General features: G+C 43.3%; 1 protein-coding gene across 1 annotated transcript; it reads right to left on the bottom strand.

Annotated features, from left to right (window-relative positions):
* Positions 1 to 1,257: 1,257 nt before the first annotated feature.
* On the bottom strand, positions 1,258 to 12,294 carry WNT16 (Wnt family member 16). Its single transcript, XM_074901566.1, has 4 exons — positions 12,206 to 12,294; positions 11,854 to 12,110; positions 9,620 to 9,906; positions 1,258 to 1,722 (listed from the first exon to the last, which is right to left on the bottom strand). Exons 1-4 carry the CDS (start codon positions 12,292 to 12,294, stop codon positions 1,258 to 1,260), a joined length of 1,098 nt encoding a protein of 365 aa, XP_074757667.1.
* Between the last annotated feature and the right edge of the window lie 8,040 nt (positions 12,295 to 20,334).

The raw sequence follows: 20,334 nt of genomic DNA, 5'->3' as shown, positions 1-20,334 counted from the left end.
TTTGCACATTTAAACAACAGAAATGCTTTTTAAGCCAGGCATTAAATCACTGCATAAAAATAAACAACCTTTCACAGATGTAAAATAAAATTGAGCCAACATATGGAGGGGGAGAAAATATTATCAATAGCATTTTAAATATTTTAGTGGTGTGAGCCAATCCATAAATTACATTGTGCACTGAACTTGCTTAGGATGCAACCTAATGAAAAGTTCTAGATGCTGCTTCTATAAGAGAAAGCAATGCTTTAAAAAGTCTTTCACTGTGTGGCAGATTTCTTTGGGCTGAATCTTGTATGGTTAATTGTGAAAATGATGGTGAACCACCAGCAAGGTGGTTGAACATGGCAGGTTTTTGCATACAGTCCAACAGTGAGGTGACTACCAGCTGACTTGCAAATTGTGTGTTCAGCTACTGAGGAAATGCCTGTGAAGGATTTTATTTCCTTCAGATACCAAACTGTATTTCTGTCCCTCCTCAGACCTGTACTTTGTGCATTTGAAAGACAACCTATAAAAAAATCCCGAGGTTGTTATTTGGTACACCATTCACATTCAAGCTGTGCTCCAGCCTCTCTTCTCTGGATACAACTTGTTCCATACTGCTGGGCTCTCCTCTTCCACCCAGGCAGCATCCAGCAATCTGCAATCCTGCATGTTTCTCAGTACCAGATGCTTTTCTGCATATTATGCAGAAGACAGCTTTCTGAAAGGTTACAAAGCAAATGCCTCATGGTCAACAGCAGAACATTCCCCTATCTTTTTGTTATGTTTTGTTTTGTTTTTCTAAAGGCTGCAGAAATGAACCATCTAGTGGATCCATCTAGCCCCAGTTTTAAAAATACAGACATAAAGATTATAACTAGCGTGTCTTACACGCCCTCTTAACTCTTCAGTCTCTGGCTAATGCGATCATGAGTTTTCACCACTGTACCTACTGACCACATGGATCTTCAGGATGCTGTGGCTATTAAAGAACTGGAAAGGTTAGTGTCTGTCCCCGTTCATGGAGTTACATGTTCAAATGTATCATCAGAAGTCCTTTTTTGGTGTTTTAGCTGCCCTGTGTGCAGGCTGCTGTTCACTCAGTTGTCTTTCATATGCCAAATGCTTGGACTAGCCCTTGTTTGGCAACACCCATTTCCCCTGATGCTGATCCCCTTGCAATCCCACACAGTAAGACTAATTGCTGCCTGTGTGGCAATTGTGTGTACCAAACAGAACAGGATGGTTTGGCTGTGTTTTCTGTACTTAATCTTATTTGCAGGTGTGTACGTCGGTCATGGTTTCACACCTCCGGCAGCGCACATAGCAGCACCAGACAAACTTGCACTCACACCTTTCCACGTGCCTGACAACATGGGTGTTGTACCCACGCCCACAGCAGAGGAGGTTGCAGCCGTTGGGTCCTTCTGAGGTACGGTTACATTCCCTTCCCTGAGTCCCGGGTATCCCCAGTTTTTGGTCTTCGACACAGTAATTGGGCGATTTGTTCACATATAGCAGGTCTTCTTTCCCAATTGGTATTTTTCGTTGGCTTTTCTCTTTCCTCCGTAGCTTTTTTTTCAGTCTGTCTGATATTTGTATGCTGTTTTCATACTTATCTTTTAAAAACCGGCCAATCTTTTCAAAAGCGGACATTGTTTTCCAACAAGTTTTCACAGCACAGGACCCAGAAACACCGTGACAACGGCAATCCACTGACATCAGCTTTGCTACAGCCTGAAAGCAAAGGGAGAATGACATTTGGATGTGGTTTTTCATTCATTATGAATACTGCCTGACATCAGTGACACAGAGGTCTCGAAGTATTTAATATTACAGCTGCCATTGTCATTTCAGTGATGGGGAAGCCAGAGGACAGGATGATACATGTTAGGAATCAGGTTTCCAACTCAGGACCCCCACTACGAAAAGCCTCATCTTCAGAAGTGCTCACAGTGCAGTGGCGCTAACGTAGCAATACTGAATAATGAAAGCTTGTATTTCTGGCTGGCTTTTAATTCTGGAGGATCCTCAATACCTGAAATTATATGTCCTGTGTTGCTCCTCCCACCGCTGGAATACAAACAGCCCTCATGGAGAATAGTAGGAAGGGAAGCACCGATAGGTCAGGTAATGACACTTCTTCTACGTTGGAAGACATTTTCTGGGCAGGTCTATGCCATCTTTTAAGGGTGCCTTGCAGCTCCCATCAAGATCACTAAACATTCACAACATGGTCTGTATGTAACTAAGGCCACGGGAATGGCTTAAGGTTGTACAACAGTGCCTGTGTGACCAGCGTGGCTCAGCATCCGAAGCAGTACAGCATACATCCTGGACGCACCTCAGGACAGACCTGTGTTGGAAGAGCTGGAGGTTGCCCACGTCTCTGAGCTCCATGGAAAGTCTACCAAAGGAGTCTGTATAGCTCAGCAGACGTATCTTCAACTTAGGTATTCTGAAGTAAATATCAGATGCTTCTCACTTACAGGATCAAGTCCTGTTCTTGTAATTTAGACATACTCAGACTATCATGGGTTTCTAGTGTTTCCAGTTGCGTAACGGCTTTATTTAAAACCATTTGATAGTTGCACTAATATTGATTCTATAACTTTCAATGTTTTAGAAAAATTTTCCATTATTATCAATGTTAAAATACCCTTAGATGGGCTACTTTTCCATGCCCATGTAGAAGCAAGCACTGGGCTGAAAAATAACTGTCTGACCAGCAATGGGAATCTGCAGCCTGTGTTAAGCTTTTGCAACACACAAGAATTTTGGCTCAGTTTATAGGAGACCAAGCCTCAAAGAACTGGAATCTGTAAACAAGCAGTAACTTTCTTTATCTGAGACTACAACTCAAATAGTCACCAGACAATTAATATAATACTTCCTTCTGGAATATCTAATAGACATAGTATAAAATTATACAATTAGACTAGTGACATATCTCACATTAGAGTTTGGAAAAGTGGACAGAAAAATCGTCACATGCACAGATACAGCAAAAGGACAAGGTATCATAATTTTTGTTTAGTTTTGTTTTACCTTTCCATTAATGTACTCTGGAGCCATCCTATAGACTCATGCAAGCCACTGGTTAATGGTGTGGAAAGCCCATGTTACCATTTTACTAACCTTTCCCCCCATATTTAATTTCCACAATCAAGGCAGTTGGGAAATGTAACAGAAAATGTGAATTTAAAATTATCTCACAAGAAGTTTCTCCTGAAACTTCTCATGCAGCAAGGCCAATACAGATTCTAATTATTCCACCACTATTTCCCACAAAATGGGGAAGACAACCACCCCCCTCACACCTCTACTTCATGATGTTTATTAAACTTCATCCTAAGCCTTCACTTACTCCACAGCCCCCGCAAACATTAACCACTGTCAATCTATGTCTTTCTCAAACTGTCTTAGGGAAGAAAAAACCAGAAGAGAAATCTAACACCTTTCTCTAGTTTCCCCTGAGAAAATAGTTCCATTTGTGCCTGTTCCTAAGCCTTGATTCTGCAGTGACACCAGAGCCCTGAAATCCTACCGAGCCCTGTTGACCCTATGGAGGACCAGAAGTAAACTCAAGTCCCAGACTGCTTATTTGTAGCTCAGGCAGCACAAATGCCTTTCTCAAAGTTTCAGAGCTAGTAAAGGCATGGAGCAGATAAAATGAGCTATTTCTACCCTGTGTGTTAAACTGGGACTTTTCATCACGGTGAATGCGGTCACTGAAGTTTGGGACAAGTCCAACATGGTTAAATCCATTGCTTTCAGTGGGAGTTGAGGTCTCCTGGCATTTCTTCCCCAAATATATTGACATAAGCCTGAGTTGGTATTCGCATATAACTCTACAAACATTATTTAAAATACACAGGACCAAAGTGTTTGCTTTGGAGTCACATCTCTGGTGAATTAACAGGACCTATTTGTTGGTAGAGGCTACTATGAAAGCCAAACAAGCAAGGTGTTCAAAGAACCATTAGCAAGAAAGAGCAGGTGTATGCCCTGACCTAGAACAGCCATTAGCCTTTGCAAACTAAACCTGGTGAAGTGATGCACTGGTGCAGGAGATATTTCCAGATGCCGTGGATTGCTTCTGCAGTTGGAGATTTTTTTCCCTATCCTGGAGGAAATAAGAACATTGCAACAAGCAGACCCTCACCCCAGAGTACATGCAGACTCTTTCAAATCAACTGGCAATAATTCTTGTATATACTTATCTTCTCTCCTTCAAAGGCTAGTTTCTGTTTAATAGACAGACTTGACCTGGTGCTCGTATCTTAAGAATCTATTCATAAGGAAATCACTGAGTAGTCAGAATATGCATCCTTAAGATGCAACAGTGATTGAGACAGAAGAGGATTTCAGATCTAAGAACAGAAAATCTTTGTTAGAACACAGATAACCTAATAAAATGTCAAGGAAAAGAGAAACATGACATCAAAAGATTAATTTTACACGCAATTTGCAAACAGAAGGGATTTAACCGTATTTTATAATTTCTAATGATTAGTTATTTAACTAGAGTTAAAGTTACTTAGTGTTAAGTTACTTAGTTACTTAGAGTTAAGTAACTAGAATCTCAAAGTAGTTTGAAATCACATTGTGCTATAAGATTTATAAGGTTACAAATGTAATCCTTGCTTTCCCTGTAGTACGACAGAGTACGAACTAGGGAAGAAACAACAGGGGACAAATACACAGTCTGGCTTGGGGAAAGTATAATTCCAAATCTGCTAGAATTGCGCATAGTAAAAGGATAGAGAAACTGTCAGGGGAAGCACTGGACTTGTCTGCTGGGTGCTAAGGGTGAGTTACTTCCATGTGGGCAAGTAGCCCAGCAGATGACCTCAGCGTCTGTCTCTGAGGATGAATTAACGAAAACTAAAGGGAGGCAGACTTTCTAAAGAGGAGCAGACACTAATGTTGGAGTCTTCAGTTGATACCAAAATATAAACATGTAGAATATATTAGCAGTGTATGGATGATCAGATGAGTGCAAGAAGTACAAATGTGATTGGTTGTGGAAGCACTGAGAACATTCATAGCAGTTGCAAACATTTGTGGATTTATTCTGTGTTGGTCAGGATTCTCACATGAAGCTTTGATGAACTTTGATTTAGAATCATTTATGGCGTCATCATAATTGTGCATTGCCCCAGGCTATTGCTTCCCAGCTGCTAGTTTGGGCAAGTTTTCTGGTTGGACTCCAATATATTCTGGGTTGCCTCTACTGCCATCACAGGGAACTGACATCTTGCTTTGGCTGATCACAAAACATGCTGCTGGATCTCAGGCTGCATTGTGAACAATCTCCCATAGTTGAACATCTGGCAAAATTTAGGGACTAGGAATTTTCTCTTGCTGTTTTCTTGCAAGCAAACCTAAGCTATGCTAATGCAGCCTTGTGGTGGACATGGCTGCAACACACGTCTGTGTCTCAGCGGCACACAGAATTACTGGGATGCACAGTTACTGAGAGTGTGACTTCCAGACTGAGTCCACAACCAGTGCTACATTTCACATTGTTAGAGTCACATGGTGAGTCTCTTCAGTTATTCATGAAATTGCGAGAGGATTCTCCCTAAGGAACAAAATTTCATAGAGAACTTCAGAGGGGCACTGTTACTCACAGAAACATGGTGGATAGATGTGTCCCTCTCTGAAAGCTGGGACAGGTTTTCAGGTTTCTTAGGCTGGTCATGAAACCAACTGACTGCTTGTGAGAAATGATCAGTGTGGAACGGAGCTGGATCCATGAGTGTTGTGTTCAGCCCACCCGAGCAGTTCTTCTTGCCCCACTTTCTACTTGCTGCCCTCAGCCCTTGTAGTACTAGGCCAACAGGAGTGCAGGGCTAAGTGATGAATTGGATACAGTGCTGAACACTAGTTTGTGTTAAAAATTAACCCCCTCCAAAAAAATTATTTTTAAACTGACTTCCTTTCACTGATCCAATGCAATTAATAGAGGGAGTGGCATGGGGTGGGAGTGGCATGGGGTGGGAATGTGTGGTTAGAACAGGTGGATGGGCAGAAAGCAGAGACTGGTCTGCAGCAAAGGAGAGAGAGTGTCAGTGGAGTCACAGTTTGCATACCCCTTAATGCCAATTAATGCTTAATATCTCCAAGCAAAGCTCTCTGTTTGCAGGCACTGTTCTCAGCTGTGAGACAGGAGCTGCCAGTACTTGTTTTGCAATGGGAACTGATGCCTGTAATTAAACAGCCTAATTTAAGCCAGTGGTAGAACTAATGGGACTATTCATGAAGACAAGCATATGTCCTACCGGAGGTACAGCACTTAAGAACAATTGCAGACTGTTGGTGGGTATGTTACCAACCCACAGGTATCAGTAAAAATAAACTCTGAAGAGCCAAGCTATTTTGATGTGAAAATACAAGTCCTGTAGATCAAATAAATTTCCACAAGTGGAAAACTGAGCATAATTCTTCCATCAGCAAAAAAATACTAATACAATAATAGTCAACCCATAGTGCCTGACTCCCTTCATCCTTTTTTATAAGGAGTAGAGGTGTGCGACTCTCATATGCACATCTAAGTACACTGAACGTTACAGTGCTAAAATAGGATGAATATGTATCTTGTGGCAGAATAAGGAATGAAATCTGGATCTTCTGAGGTTCAGGTTAGTATCCTAAACAGCGGACAACCCGGTCCAATGATCCTTACTGTTTTAAAATTGATATATCTTGGATTTAACTACGAGATGTTGAAATGGGAAAGGAACAAGAGAATTCTGCACATATCAGTTCCATTAGTAACTCTAAACAAACACAGAAGTATTGTCCCTGGAAGACTGCTCTTGCAAGACACAGATACACGATAGTATTTATTACAGAAGGTCATAAGGTACCAAAATATATTGCAAAACATCCTTCTTGTAAGCCACAAAACGTGAAGGTCAACATTTTCCAGCATCTCCTAGTTACGTATTTTGGAACTACAAAAATTAAGAGTTCTGCTATACTTCAGTTAATATTGCTGCTAGAAATCCCAAGTACCAACAATAAAAATTCTTTTTCACTCTAGACAGTGGTCAAAATACTTGCTTTATCCTACAGTTTTCTATTAAGTTACAAAATATTTATGCCTGGAAACTGACTAAATACTCTGCATATTTTCTTCCAAGATAATGAACAACAAAGACACCATTGATATAAAAACAGTTAAATACAGGTCTTTTGTCCTTTCAGGCTTGCAGCAGATGGGTTTTTCTGTAAAAACTTGGAAAGGAATGAGAGTATGTATGGTGTGCACCAAATAAGCCTATGACAGCGTACTTTGAGAGCCTTGTTGGAGAGCTCAGTATCATTAAAAGTATGAAACACCGAGAGGTCCTCAAGACCTAGTGGGATCCTGTTGGGTCAGATTCTACCACATTCCCAGAACCTGACAGCCTAGTCTAAAACTCTGGTTTCATGAAGTTATGTATACTAAGAGGTACTACTCGACATGAATAATAATAGATGATACTGCGGTTGCATGACATTAAAAATGTGGACACAGAATTGATTATATTCTCATGCATATAACCAATATCTAAGATATATTAGATTCTATCAAAAATACTATTCATGGAAAATGAAGACTCACTTAACCACATCCTCCAACCCTTTGTAGCTTTAGCTAATTGTTTGAAAGTATGTTGTCTTTGGCTGAACGCACTCTTTCCCTTTTCCAGTCAGTCCTGTCTCCATGACGTATGTGGCCCAATTGCCTGTGTGACGGCTATAGATGAGATCAGGGAACTGATCCAACTTTAAAGAAAGCAACACCAAAAGAAAAGTTTCTCTTCTAGGCTCTGTGTGCATGTGGGGTAGGTTTTAAAGCTGAACAGTTCCGCGGCACAGTTCAGAGTGTAAGAGCCCAGGCAGTTGTGATGGCACACCTGCAGCAATGAGTGATAAACACAAGTTTGGTACGGGAAGACCATAAGTGAACACCAAAAGGAGAGCAAACTACTGCTGCTGCCAACATAAAGCTAAAGGCAGACAAGAGAACAGAGCATCAAAGAGAAGACCTGTGTTGCTGCCATCTAAACACAGAAATTGCATCTCTCTCTCTCTTTGAAGTTCCTCTGAAGCCTTGCAGTCTTCTTCCCGACACTTTCACTGTCATCCTAATCTGAGAAAATGGCACTGTCTAATGACAAACATGAGTATTACAATAAAAATTCTTATCTTTACTATATATGAAAAATAATGAAATTAAGAGAGACTTTTATGGAGATTATTATCTCTTCCCTTAGATATTTCTACAAATGTGATAAATGACCCTTTGCTCTTTCCCTAAGGAAATAATCACTCAGTCCTCTGTTCCTCTTACTTACATTCCCTACTACACAATACCAACCACCTTGATGATTAGCTGACTGGCATCTACAACAGTTCTCAGCCTCTACTTAGGTTTAAAGTTTGCTTCTTCAGTCCTGAAAAGGGCCTATGTCCATGAAAGATGTTCCGGTTTTCCAACTATATAAAACTTAACTAAATATTACCTTGCAAACTGTAAAAATTAGTTTAAATTAAAATAGTTTGCAATTATACCACCATGGCCCTTATGATGGCTTACTATGGCTATTCCCCATTTATGGTGGGGAAGAAAGTTGTTTTCAGAAAAATCCACTGATGTTGCTTCTGGCTACAGGAAATTACTGAGTTACAATGGAGTCCATCAATATGTGTAGTTAAAACCAGAGGTCTCCATTTCTTTCTTTAGTTATAGCTGTGTCACTGAGCAGAACAGATTTAAAGTATTATGGGGCCAGAGAGAGCCATTAAACACTGACAAAGTTCAAAACTCCAAGGTAAAGCAGAGAAAGTAATTTTAAAGCAAGAACCATAATCCAAGTCTCTGCCATGCCAGATGTAAGCCCCAAGCACTTACATTAGACTCACATCTCTCTGTATTGGCTGTTTCTGCCCCCATTTACCATCTCCAGAACAGGACAGGAGGACCTGATGTCACACACCCACACACACATTTCCTCTGCAACTGTGGGTTTGAAGTCCTTTGGGCTGAAGAAGAGCTACCTGAAGCCAGACTCCTCTCACTTTTCTGATGAGTGCCCTAACCAGTGAGCTACTTTAAAATAGAGGTGTTGTTTCCATCCCATCTTTTAAAAGAAAAAGTTAACTCTTGATTTCCTCTCTGAACGATTTTAGACTTCTGCTCTCAGATGAGGACCCCAGACTGTGGATGGATAATGATGCCTTGTGTTCAGTCTCCCTGTTCATTCATTATTAGAGAGAATTAAAAGTGCGGGTCATGATAATAACAGAATAATAAGTGAAAAAACTTCTAATGTATTATGCTGATAACAAGATTATTTCAAGTTTGTTACAGGATATCAAATATCTAATACTTGATTAGCACTCCAGATCTAAATCTTATTTTGTGGTCTTTATTTTAACCTGTGGAGTTTAGTTAAGTAGTTAAAACCAGCTCTGATTCTGAGTTTGTACACGTTTGCTTTGGTGACATAAGTGCTGTTCTTGCCACTGGCCCCATCTGTACCTGCAGTCAAGGACAGGCCTTGGTTGCTTGAGGCCATTTTGTCAATGAAGGGGAACAGGCAACCAACTGCTGCCATTTCTGAATGGTGACACGTACCTGCCTCCCAGCCTCGTTGTTGTGCAGGTTCATTGCCACCAGTCCGCTTCCACTCTTGCCCGTTATGTTCTTAATGGGCACATCCAGGAACTTTCTGCTGAATGACATTCCATAGTGGATATCATCAGAGCAGCCGCCCCAGTGCCAGCCCTCACTGGCCGAGCCACCGTGCCGCAGGTTCATGTCACAGGAGCACTCAGTCATGTTTCCTGCGCTGCACGATCGTGTCACCGAGTGCACAAGGCCCGCCGACGTCACTGCGTATATGAACGCCGTCTCCTTCGTGCCTGCAAAGCAAGGCACAAATGTTACTTCATACCTCCCTCTGATTACCTTCCTGGTGGAGCCGTAGAAAGTGATTTTACAAGCCAGACTATTATTAAAAGGGAACAGTTACAAGTTAAAAGTCATCACAGCTTGCTCTGTAGAGTTAACTTGTTTAAAGCAGTGGATATTCACATCCAACAAAGATTTCAGGGCCTCTTCATATGACCATGCTATTAATGGTGCTGTTTCTGGCTCCTTGTATCCTGTGATTTTTGGTAACTCCTTTCTAAACCTGGTTGAGAACTTTATTAGCCACAGAAACTTTCAAACCAATTAGGTTTTAATAATTAAAAAAAAAAATCAATCCCAAAACAAACCACATCCAAATCCCTTACTCTCCACTCTGCTTTTCACTATTCATATTGATTTGAAGAAGAAGAAAAGTTTAGTTCAGATCTTGGAGGAGGAATCTGAAGTTGTCATGATCCCGGGTTACTTTGATATAGGGCCAGAAGTTACCCCATGCTAAATTTAGCAAATATTGAGGTTGTTCTAATTCACAAAAGTTGCAAGCAGCCCCAGGAATATTAAACCAGGCAAAAATCAGGATGGCCCAAGGATATTTAGGCCATGTGCTTTTCCTAGCATAAGCTGGCCGTAGGAAAGACAGCACTATAAAAAGCCTTTAACTGTTATACTCTATCTCAGAAGAATCATGGAAGGACCTGCCAGGGCCTCTTAAGCCAGTCCCGTTCTCTGAGACTTCTGGCATAATGTGGCACAGATCTTTAAACATGTTAAGCAATGTATACTCTCCAAGCAAACTGAAAAACAGCAACTGTCCATTAACTGCAGATAAAATTTCACTGTAGCAATTTTCACTATTGTAAAACAATTTGTTATTTTCAATCTCCCAAGTTTCTGCTTACAGGCAGAAAAGTTCCTGTTTGTTTCTTCTGTTCGTACTAGTCTGTGGTGCTGGTACCATCACACAATGCTTCCACAGAACATTCAGGTGAAGCTTGTGGATTAGCAGTGCCACTCATTTAAGAGTCTGCAGGAATAGTCCTTCCCATTAGACAGAAAGACCAACATACAATATATATGGCTACATATAGTAGGGTAAACTGCTCCCCTTTTTTGGTTTTGTTTTTTTTTTTTTTCTTTTCCTTTTTGGAATATGCATCACTTTTTATTGCTTGTTTTAGGTTTTCATGGTCAATGTTTGGGGTTTTTTCACTGTTGTGTTGTAGTACAAAGTGAAGTACAACACCAAATGAAGTACCACAATCCTGAAGTTCACATCAATGGCTACTCTGAAATCATTGAGCAGAGCGTTCAAGAGAAACTTGCAGGATCAAGACCTTTGATACTGCCATGTGACACAAACAAATAGGAAAAAATAGGATTTCAGTGCAAATTTCTGCAATTCCATTATTAATCCATGCAACAAAAGCCACTCTGGTCTTGCTGTGCTGAGCAATACCACCTTACTGATCGTGTAAGATACATTTTAAAGCAATTCACATCGGTGCTGTGAGAAGATTTTTACCTGGAATCAAATGACCTTTTCGAAATACTATGTCATTACCCCGCTCATTTAGTAATTATGACATAAGGGGATAAACCCGACGCCAGTCTACGAGTAACAACGTTTCAACACAGTTAAGTGGATCTCGATAAAGGCACTGTCATCCGCGGACGTATTAAGCAAAAATGACAATAAGCAACAATGGTTTCGGAAAGCCAGTGGCAGGTTTTCCCTGCCCGGTGTATTTCGCGTACCTGCGGCAGGCTCCCGGGGCGGATGCGGTGCCCGCCCGCCCGCCGGCACCGCCGTGCCCGGCTGCGCCCGGCTCCCGCCCGCCTCGCCCCCCGCGGGAAAGCCGGGGAGCCCCGCGCCCCTCCCCGCCCCTGCGGCGGCGGGCGCACCCGCGGGCCGGCGGCCCCGCCGGGCGGACACTCACCGCTGCTGAGCTGGTGCCCGAAGGCGGCGGCGGCGGCGAGCGGGGGGTCGGCGGGTCGGCGGCGGGCGGCGGGCGGCGGGCGGCAGTCCCAGCGCTCGTGTCGGAACTGGCTGCGGCACTCCTGGAGGCCGAGGCGCGCTCCCTCCCGGATGGCGGGCACCAGCTCCGGCTTCTGCTCGCACAGGTCCTGCTGCCGGCGGCTCAGCGGCGGGCTGGCGCAGCCCGGCTTCTCCGGCCCGGCGGCGATGCCCAGCCACCTGCAGAAGCAGCCCCCCGCTCCCGTCAGCGCCGGGCCCCGGCGGACACGAGGGACGGGCGCCGCGCAGCCCTCCCTCCCGCGCCCCGTACTCACGTCCAGGTGCCGCCGCCGCCGGCGGGGCAGAGGGCGAGCAGCAGCGCCGCCCGCAGCAGGCACGGTCCGAGGGGGGCCCCGCGCCCCATGGCCGCCGCATCGAGCCCCGCCACGCCGCCGCTGCCCTCCGCCCGGCCCCCCGCGCGGCGGGCGCCGAGGGGGACGGTCGCCAGTGGCGCCCCTCTACTGGGCGCCCTCCGCCTCGGGGGGCAGGGGGCGGCCGGCGGGGGAAGGCCGGGCCGTCGGCGGGCCCTCCGGGGGAGGATGGGCTGGTGGGGCGGGCGGCGGGAGGAGAAGCATTGGGAGCGCTTGATCCCCTTCGAGGTGAGGAAGAACTTGGGTTCGATGTTTTCCCCGGCTCCGTCGCCGGCTCTGCCTCCCCCGGCCGCGCATTGGCCGCCCGGGGGCCGGGGCGGGCCGGGGCGGGCCGGGGCGCGGCGGGAGCGCGGGGGCTCCGCACCGCTCCGCGCTGTGCCGCGGCCGGGACCGGTGTCCGCTTTCTCCGGGATGTGAAGCGCGGAGAGCGGCTGCGAGGGGTGCTGCGGGGGGTCCGGGCGCGACAGAGTGGGGCTGCAGTGATTTCACCCGCAGAAAGGAGAGAAGGCACAAAATACCGACGTCAATAAATCATAACGTTGCCTACGCTTTTTATTCAAATTTTCTAACGCGTTAGCACCATCAGATAACTGGCTCCAGAGCCAGCATCGGTATTTAGTAGGACCGCATTTGTCCACTTCTGCAGACCTCAGTGAGACACTCTTGTCAGCTACTACCGTAATAATTGTTAGTTACTCGTTACACGTTAAAAGCCTATGAGTCAGCTAGCACCTGATGAAGAGCTGGTGTTGGCACTCTGAACTTTAAAGTTCTCTTTGATCACAACATATCGCTGCTTTCTTCGGTGTAAGTGAAACACCTGCACGAAAAATAATCTGGATAAAACGGCAGCTCTGTAAAGACTTTGATTTTACACAGTTGTAAATTAGCTAAACAGCTCTTGTTGACTGACAACAGCTCCAAGTGAAGAGCACAATAAATCATCTCAAATGACAGGTGTACGTTTTTAAGAGTACAACATGTTGAGAAATAATCACGTAAATGCGGTGTTTCCCCTGTCTTTTTCCCCATGGATGTGCTGAGATATTTTAAGAGCATGAGCTGTGGTACCTTTAGATCTACGGAATATGTCTCTCTCCCCTTCTCTCTCCTACTCTCTCCCCGTTTGCCTGCTTTTAAAGGATCTCCAAAATATTGGCAGTTCTGGGCAGATGCCATATGACCCCATGAGCTATTTAAACCTTCCGATATGGCTTTTCTCTGTTCTGAATTTTAGTCTGGAGAACATCTGCTTGTGGTTGCAGAGGAACTGAGTCCAAAGTGAGGGAAATGGATGGAGAAGAACATTGGAACACAGGGAACCGGCCATGAAACAAGCCTGAACCAGCCAAAACTGTGTGGGATGTATCAGAGAATTATCTAATTATTCCAGGACACATGGTTCATTTTATCCTTATTGCTGCTTCCTGGCTCCACCCAGGAAAGTTAATTCAAAGCCCTGATCTAGCAGCAGTGTATTTCCTATGTGCTTGATCTGCTATACGCATTTATCATCCACTCTGAAATTACTTTTTCCTGCCAGTTTTTTTAACAGGGTTCTTCTCTGTGGTTTGTTGGGTTTTTGGTTTTGTTTTGGGTTTTTTTTGGCTTAGTTTTGGTTTAAATTAGTATGGAGCTTTTTGTCCTAAAATCTTGCACGTGAGTTTTTCTCTAGAAGCTGCAGAATCTTATATGCTAACAATAATGTAAGATTTAAATTAGAAAAATGTTGATTTCAAAAATTCCTATGCTATTTGTAGTGTATTTTATATAGATACCATAAATAGATTAATTGTCTACTGGGTTCCCGTATACCAGAATCTGATTTTGTCTATATTTTTTGCTACAATAACCATTAAGTGGTTAGGAAAACCCTTTGATCATATACACTGGTCTAAAGTGAAGCAGTTGCAATTTGGAAGGCTGATGCGTAAAAAAAAAAAGAATAAAACCCCAAACTGTAAGGGACTTCTTGAGATAATCCAGTTCAATCTCTAGCAGTGACTGGAAACAAAACACATTTTTCCATGACCATTTCCATTTAAAGAAATTTGGATTACTGTATGTTTGTGTCCTAATCTCCCATCTGCCTCTCTTCCCATCTGTTTCCCTTACGAGCACTCCCCCATTGCCCACAGCCCCTGTGCCTCCTCTCTGGCTGCTGCGGTCTGGTTCCCCACCAGATAGCCCAGAATCTCCTCTTCTCCTGCCGCTCAGCTTCCTGCAGGCCATTTACACCATCTCGTTTTATTCCCCCCCACCCCCCACCCTCCCCAATACTCTCCTCTCTGGGCAAAAGCAGCACCTACGGGAGTATTTCTATCAGTCTAGACCTACGTGTTTGCATGTACGTCAGCTGGCTACTAGGAAGGCAAGGAAAAACAAATGACTTTGCAAGCTATGCGCTTTGTGAACCTGCAAAGGGACACAATTTGGAAATGCTTTGCTGATCTACCAACATTTACTGAAATTTGCCAAATGTTTCTAAAGTCTGTAATTCTAACTCACTGGTGCTTCAGAGCCTGCTATGCTGGGAGACCATTCTCTTCATGACAGACAGCAACATGACTGTAATACAGAGACAATGAACCAGAATCCAAGCCAAGGTCAAGTGCCAAGCCTCAGTGGTCAAAATTTGCTATAAATCAGGAAACATAAATTAGACCTACTGCTTATCTTACGTTCTCTGGATAAGGTGGGGTTATCTGTAGCTATTCATACTAAGCGTCCCACATCTTTCTGTCTTAAAAAGACAATGAACTGTTGTTAAAAGGAAAAAAAGAGAAGGAAAATTGTCTAAACTGAGTGATATTTCCTGACAGGACATTTATTAATTTACTGTTTAATGATGATTAATGTGATCCTGACAGAGTAAATTACATATTTTTGATTCACGGTTAGATAAGGAAAAATAATCTTGTGAAGAATCTGTGTGAATAAGCAGTTCATTTGACAGATAGACCAGTTATCTCTTAAAAAAGTTAATGACTAGCGCTCTCAATATAACCAAGGTCTGCCATCTTATTTACCAGATGCAAGTACACGCAAAGTTTTCTTCCCCTAAACAAGTCACCACTTCTGAAAGCTTTGTACAAATTACTTTCCTTCTCCTGGAACTTCTGATGCTCAGCAGAGACATGAATACAACACAGGAGCCTACATTATCCCACCTATATATATGGGCCTTACTGACCCATGGGGGCATTATCCCCTTTTCTTAAAAAAATGAACAGAGATAAACCATCCATCCAAAACAGAAAAATCTCCCATATTCTCTGAATTGAGTTTTCCCTTCAGCTATGAAATTTATCATGTTTGGTGACCAAGCACAAATTCTATACTTCTCACGCAACAAACACACTTTGAATCCACCTCAGTGCTTGGCTACACGATGGAGCCCGTCAGCTCTGGGAACTGCTGACATGCCGAGTCTTTTCACAAAGAAACTGGAGCCATGTCAGCGTTAGGTGTTGTCATCAAGGTTTGTATGTGTTGGCTGTGACAACCTTTTCTGAGGAAAGCTGTTTCCAGAGATCATGTGCCAACAGAACCTTGAAGTAAGGGTAAAAGTCACTGCTACTCAGTCAGCAGCTGTGAACTACTATGTGCTCAGTCACATAGTGTGGGGCAAGACCCTGATAGCACAGCGGTATCGCAGGTCTCTCAACCTCTGCGCGCTACCAGGGTTACTGGGAACCCATAGCATGATATTGCAGCATCTGCAAACCAGCCTTGTGCCTTGGGAAGCCTGGCCCACCCCAGGTCTCCCATTCCCTTCCTCCTTGTCCTGCAGGCAGTACTGCTTGTGTAAGTCACCTTGCTCTGGCAGTAGAGAAGGGATGGAGGCAACCTATGCTTGCATCCCACTCCCCAACAAAATAGTGGTACCCGAACAGAGCTGTTGCACTATGGGGGGGGGGGGGGGGCTGTGAGACTACTGTACCCTTAGGAAGAAATTACATGAGGAGAGATGTGTAGCGAGAGCCCAGATTTCAGGCCAGGGATCCCTACACTCTTGGTACAGTGACCCCTTACACTGCCGCATCTCTTTGTGAGGTGATGTCTCAGCAGACAAGTCTCAGGCCCTCGATAAGGTCAAGATGGTAGTAGAAGGGAAGTTAGAAAGGAAAAGAGAGATGCTCCTTTTCCCATACATAGTCCCCTGAGAAGCCTCTGTTCAGAGGTGTAACATTATCGCTGTTATTAGGACTATTTTTCATTTTAGTATGTATAGCCTGAAAGTACACGTCTGTTGGTGATTTAGACCTGGCATGCTGAGTTCGCAAATGACTGGGATGGTAAATAGAGCTCATCCAGTAATGACAAGTGGCAGATCGACACCTCACAGACAGACCTCACAAACACATACTGATTCCAGAGCTACCCCTTAATACTATCTTTATAATAGCTGCACAACACAGGATATGTAACTGCATTTTCTATGTACATGGATATATAAAAAAAGGAGAAGTAGGACCTGGAAAGCAAGGAAAGAGCAAGCTTCTCACAAACCCTTCTGTCTTTATCCAAATATCCAGAAGAAAGTTTGTGTAGTTTCCAGGTAAGTTTTCTGGAGCCCATAACTCTGTTGTTGAAGAAATTGCTGATCAGATCTCCTGGCAGTCTACATCTATTGGCGGTGTTCTGATGTTCTGCCAGAAAGCCAGGGCTTAGGAAAGAGGGGACTCAGACTGACTTTGGAGTCTGCTGTTCCCTGTGGTTGCAAATCTGGAAACAGTGTCCTGGACTTACCGATATTTACATGAGGTCTGGAAATCTGCCCATATTTTGGGGGCTCCTGGAAGTAGATATGGGTTCCTTCTGAGGTGCTGCTGGCAAATTCTGTTCTCTGACATGGCCACTCTAAATGTAGGTACTTTCTAGAGTTACTCCAGAGACATGTTTTTGACATACCAATGTTAAGTAAAACAAGGGAATGCTGATAAGGCTTCAAAGCATACCGAGGAGGGGTGTGAAAGATGTGGAAAACAAATTCCCTTTTTAATTCTGATTTCACCCACATCCTACTTACTACTAAAAATTAAAATCAGTAGCAAAATTGTAATTGATAACAGCGTACCTTTATGACAGCAATGAATCTCCCTAGTTGCTTTGAGGAGGATGGGAAACACTCTAGAAGATGTGATATTATGAAAAACAAAATTTGTTTTTCTTCATACTTGAAGCAACATTATTTAAACTTTCTATATTTTTGTTTCGTAGATAAACTGTATGAGATTAGAGGAGGGTTGGTGCTGCTGGCTGGTGTCACAGAACTTTTAGAAGGTAATTATGGAGTTTGGTGAAAACAGTAGCTCAAGTGTATGGAAGAATCCAAGTGACTTTAGTGAAGAGGGGAAGTCTGGAAATATTCCTTATTTAGTTCTTAGATCGAACTCCCCTGAGGGTGTAACACCACTGCTGTGCTGCTGTATGTGGAAGCTTTATACAGAAGTTCCTGAGATAAGCAGGATAAGATACTCTGTGTGCATGTGCATGTGTGTGTGTCTGTGCACGCGTGTGCATGCGTGTGTGCACACACATTCATTGTGTGCACAGAAGCAGCATGCTCACAGGAGCTTGCTGCATTTTAGGCATGCAACAGGCAGAGGAGGGAGGGGGAGCTGCTGCCCTGGGAGCAGTGATGTCTGCAACTCAGTTCAGAATCCTGCACCAACTACTAATTTGTGTTAACACTTTCCACACAACTAAGACTTTTATAGCAATACTTTTGTTATATCTCATGATAGTGACATGATTGATATGTAGAGAATTATTGCCATCCTGTGATGAGGGAACTGAGATTCAGAGAGAGATTTAATTTGCTAGTGTCAGATGGCACATCATCATCAAAACCACAATCAGGACCCCAGTTTTTCATTGCTAATTCCATTTCTGATGACTTACTTATCCTTTGAGTAAGGATAATGAGAGAAACAGAGGAATCTACTCTGTAACTCTCATAACACAAAGCCAGCACTCAATTTATTATATAGTCATTCACTGAGATATGGATGTGTGCCTAATTCGTAAAGCTTTTGGTCCAGTCATCAGACTACTTGCCTCATACATGTGAATTTACCTATAACGACAGTTTCGAAAGAGAAAGTTTAGGAAGAAATGGGAGAGAATGGTATTGTGTTGACAACCACTTGCTACCCCCAATGTGGAGGTGATAGGAAGGAATGAATGGCCTAATTTTTCAAATCAGTCTTCCAGATTATACGACAACATTTAAAACATCCCAAGCATGGGATGCAAATCCTTCACTACACAACCTTTCTCACAGTTTCAATGATCTTACTAATCTCAGTGCATTAATTTCATCTTTTCTGCCTTGGCATTTTTCCTTTAGACCCTCAATAATCTTTGCTTCACATCTTGCCCCATTCCCACTTAGCACTTTTCAATCAATAAAAATAAAATAAAAATTGAAAAATCATACAGTTACGTTCTGGTTAATCCAAGGCCCATGTAAAATTATATCTCTTCAATGATAATGAACACAACAGATCTTAAAAATCAAGGTGCAAGAAACTTCCTAGTAAGAAGGTAATCTGTCCCTTCATAAAGGTTCATTGTAATGTCAAAAGGTTACAGGTTGCCTTGAATTACCAGGTTTTAGATCACTTCCAAAATTTTTTACTGGGTTAGCTGATAAACATCAAATCCTTTCTTGAATCTTACTAAATCTGCTCGATTGATGTCACTTGTTACCTGTTTCCTGAGCGACTTTCTTATTTCTTGTTCTTAGTGATTCCCTCTTTCTCTCTAACATATTTTTTTTTGGCTGTGCCTGGCACTGGAGTATTTGAACCCGCTTAAACCTTTTAACACTCTTGTCAGAGAGAGTCTTTCAGCTTTGGAAATCTTACCCTTGTTATATCCCTGCAGCTGTGATATTTATCCACTGTTGCATAAGGCAGGGTGGTTGTGGTTTAAAATGTGTGTAGCCGCAGGCAAGGTGCCAAAGTCTACAGGGTTTAGGCTGTCCCCAACTAATTGAACTCTACTAAACTGGAGAGTTATCAAAGTAGCTGGAGTTTGACATCTCAGCAACCTTGTAATATCATAGACCTAAATCATGCGAAAATTAAGGCCAGTGCGGATAAAAGGGAATAGTTTAGATTGTTTGGGGATGTTTTTTGTGTCTTTAATGCCCTTCACACAGGTGGTTTCTCACTGTGTTAATAATAATTATTTCTTTGAAAACTTACTTGGACTCCTGTTTTTTGAGATGTTTGAGTGGTTTGACAGCTGCAAAAATCTTCAGTGAACACCAGTAAAAATGGGGTCAGTGTGGAGCCTGAGCATCTACAATTTCCTCTAATCATGTGAGCAGAGGGTAACATCCCTTAGCACAGCATGGGCAGTAAACATGCTTTGGAGATCACCTCAGAGAGTAGGGCAGGGCACCCTCCTCCCCGACCCCGTCCAGGAGCTAGTACAGCCAGTCTTTGTTAGGAGAGGCAAGCGGGAGGTGCATGGTCCAATGTTGCCCTGGAGGGTCTGGGTGATGCCAGGACTCCATAAACACCAGCAGGTCTGAAGGAAAAGTCTCAGCCCCTTCAAAGTGTGGCTAATCCTGACCCTGACAGGAGGATTTTGTCCAAGCAATTTGTCACTCCCTCTGCCTTTCCTCACCTGACCTGCAGAGACAGGGTTGCTGCCCAGAGGGCTGGGATCTCTTGCCAGTTGCAGTTCCTGCAGCATGAAAAAGATTCCCCACATGAAGCATAAGGGAGGTCACAAACACAGCTGTAAAATTATGTGCTGTGGTGCCATAAATATCTGGTTTTTTAATAGTGCACACAATATTACGTTTTCCTCTTGAATAAACATTTTATTTACAGCCTCAACACCAAATTAATAACTTTTTCTGTGTACAAATTAAACGTATTTATATAGTTTCAATATAGTCATGGCAAATGCTTTTAACACTTGTTATTGCTCAGAAAAAACAATTATCTTGTGATTCAGAATTTTTCTGCCCTTTAAATAGTGAAAGACAACAGGTAGGACCATCAGGTCCT

This window comes from Athene noctua, chromosome 3 (assembly GCF_965140245.1).
Source record: "Athene noctua chromosome 3, bAthNoc1.hap1.1, whole genome shotgun sequence".
NCBI classification, from domain to species: domain Eukaryota; kingdom Metazoa; phylum Chordata; class Aves; order Strigiformes; family Strigidae; genus Athene; species Athene noctua.
This window is presented reverse-complemented; position numbering and strand designations above follow the sequence as displayed.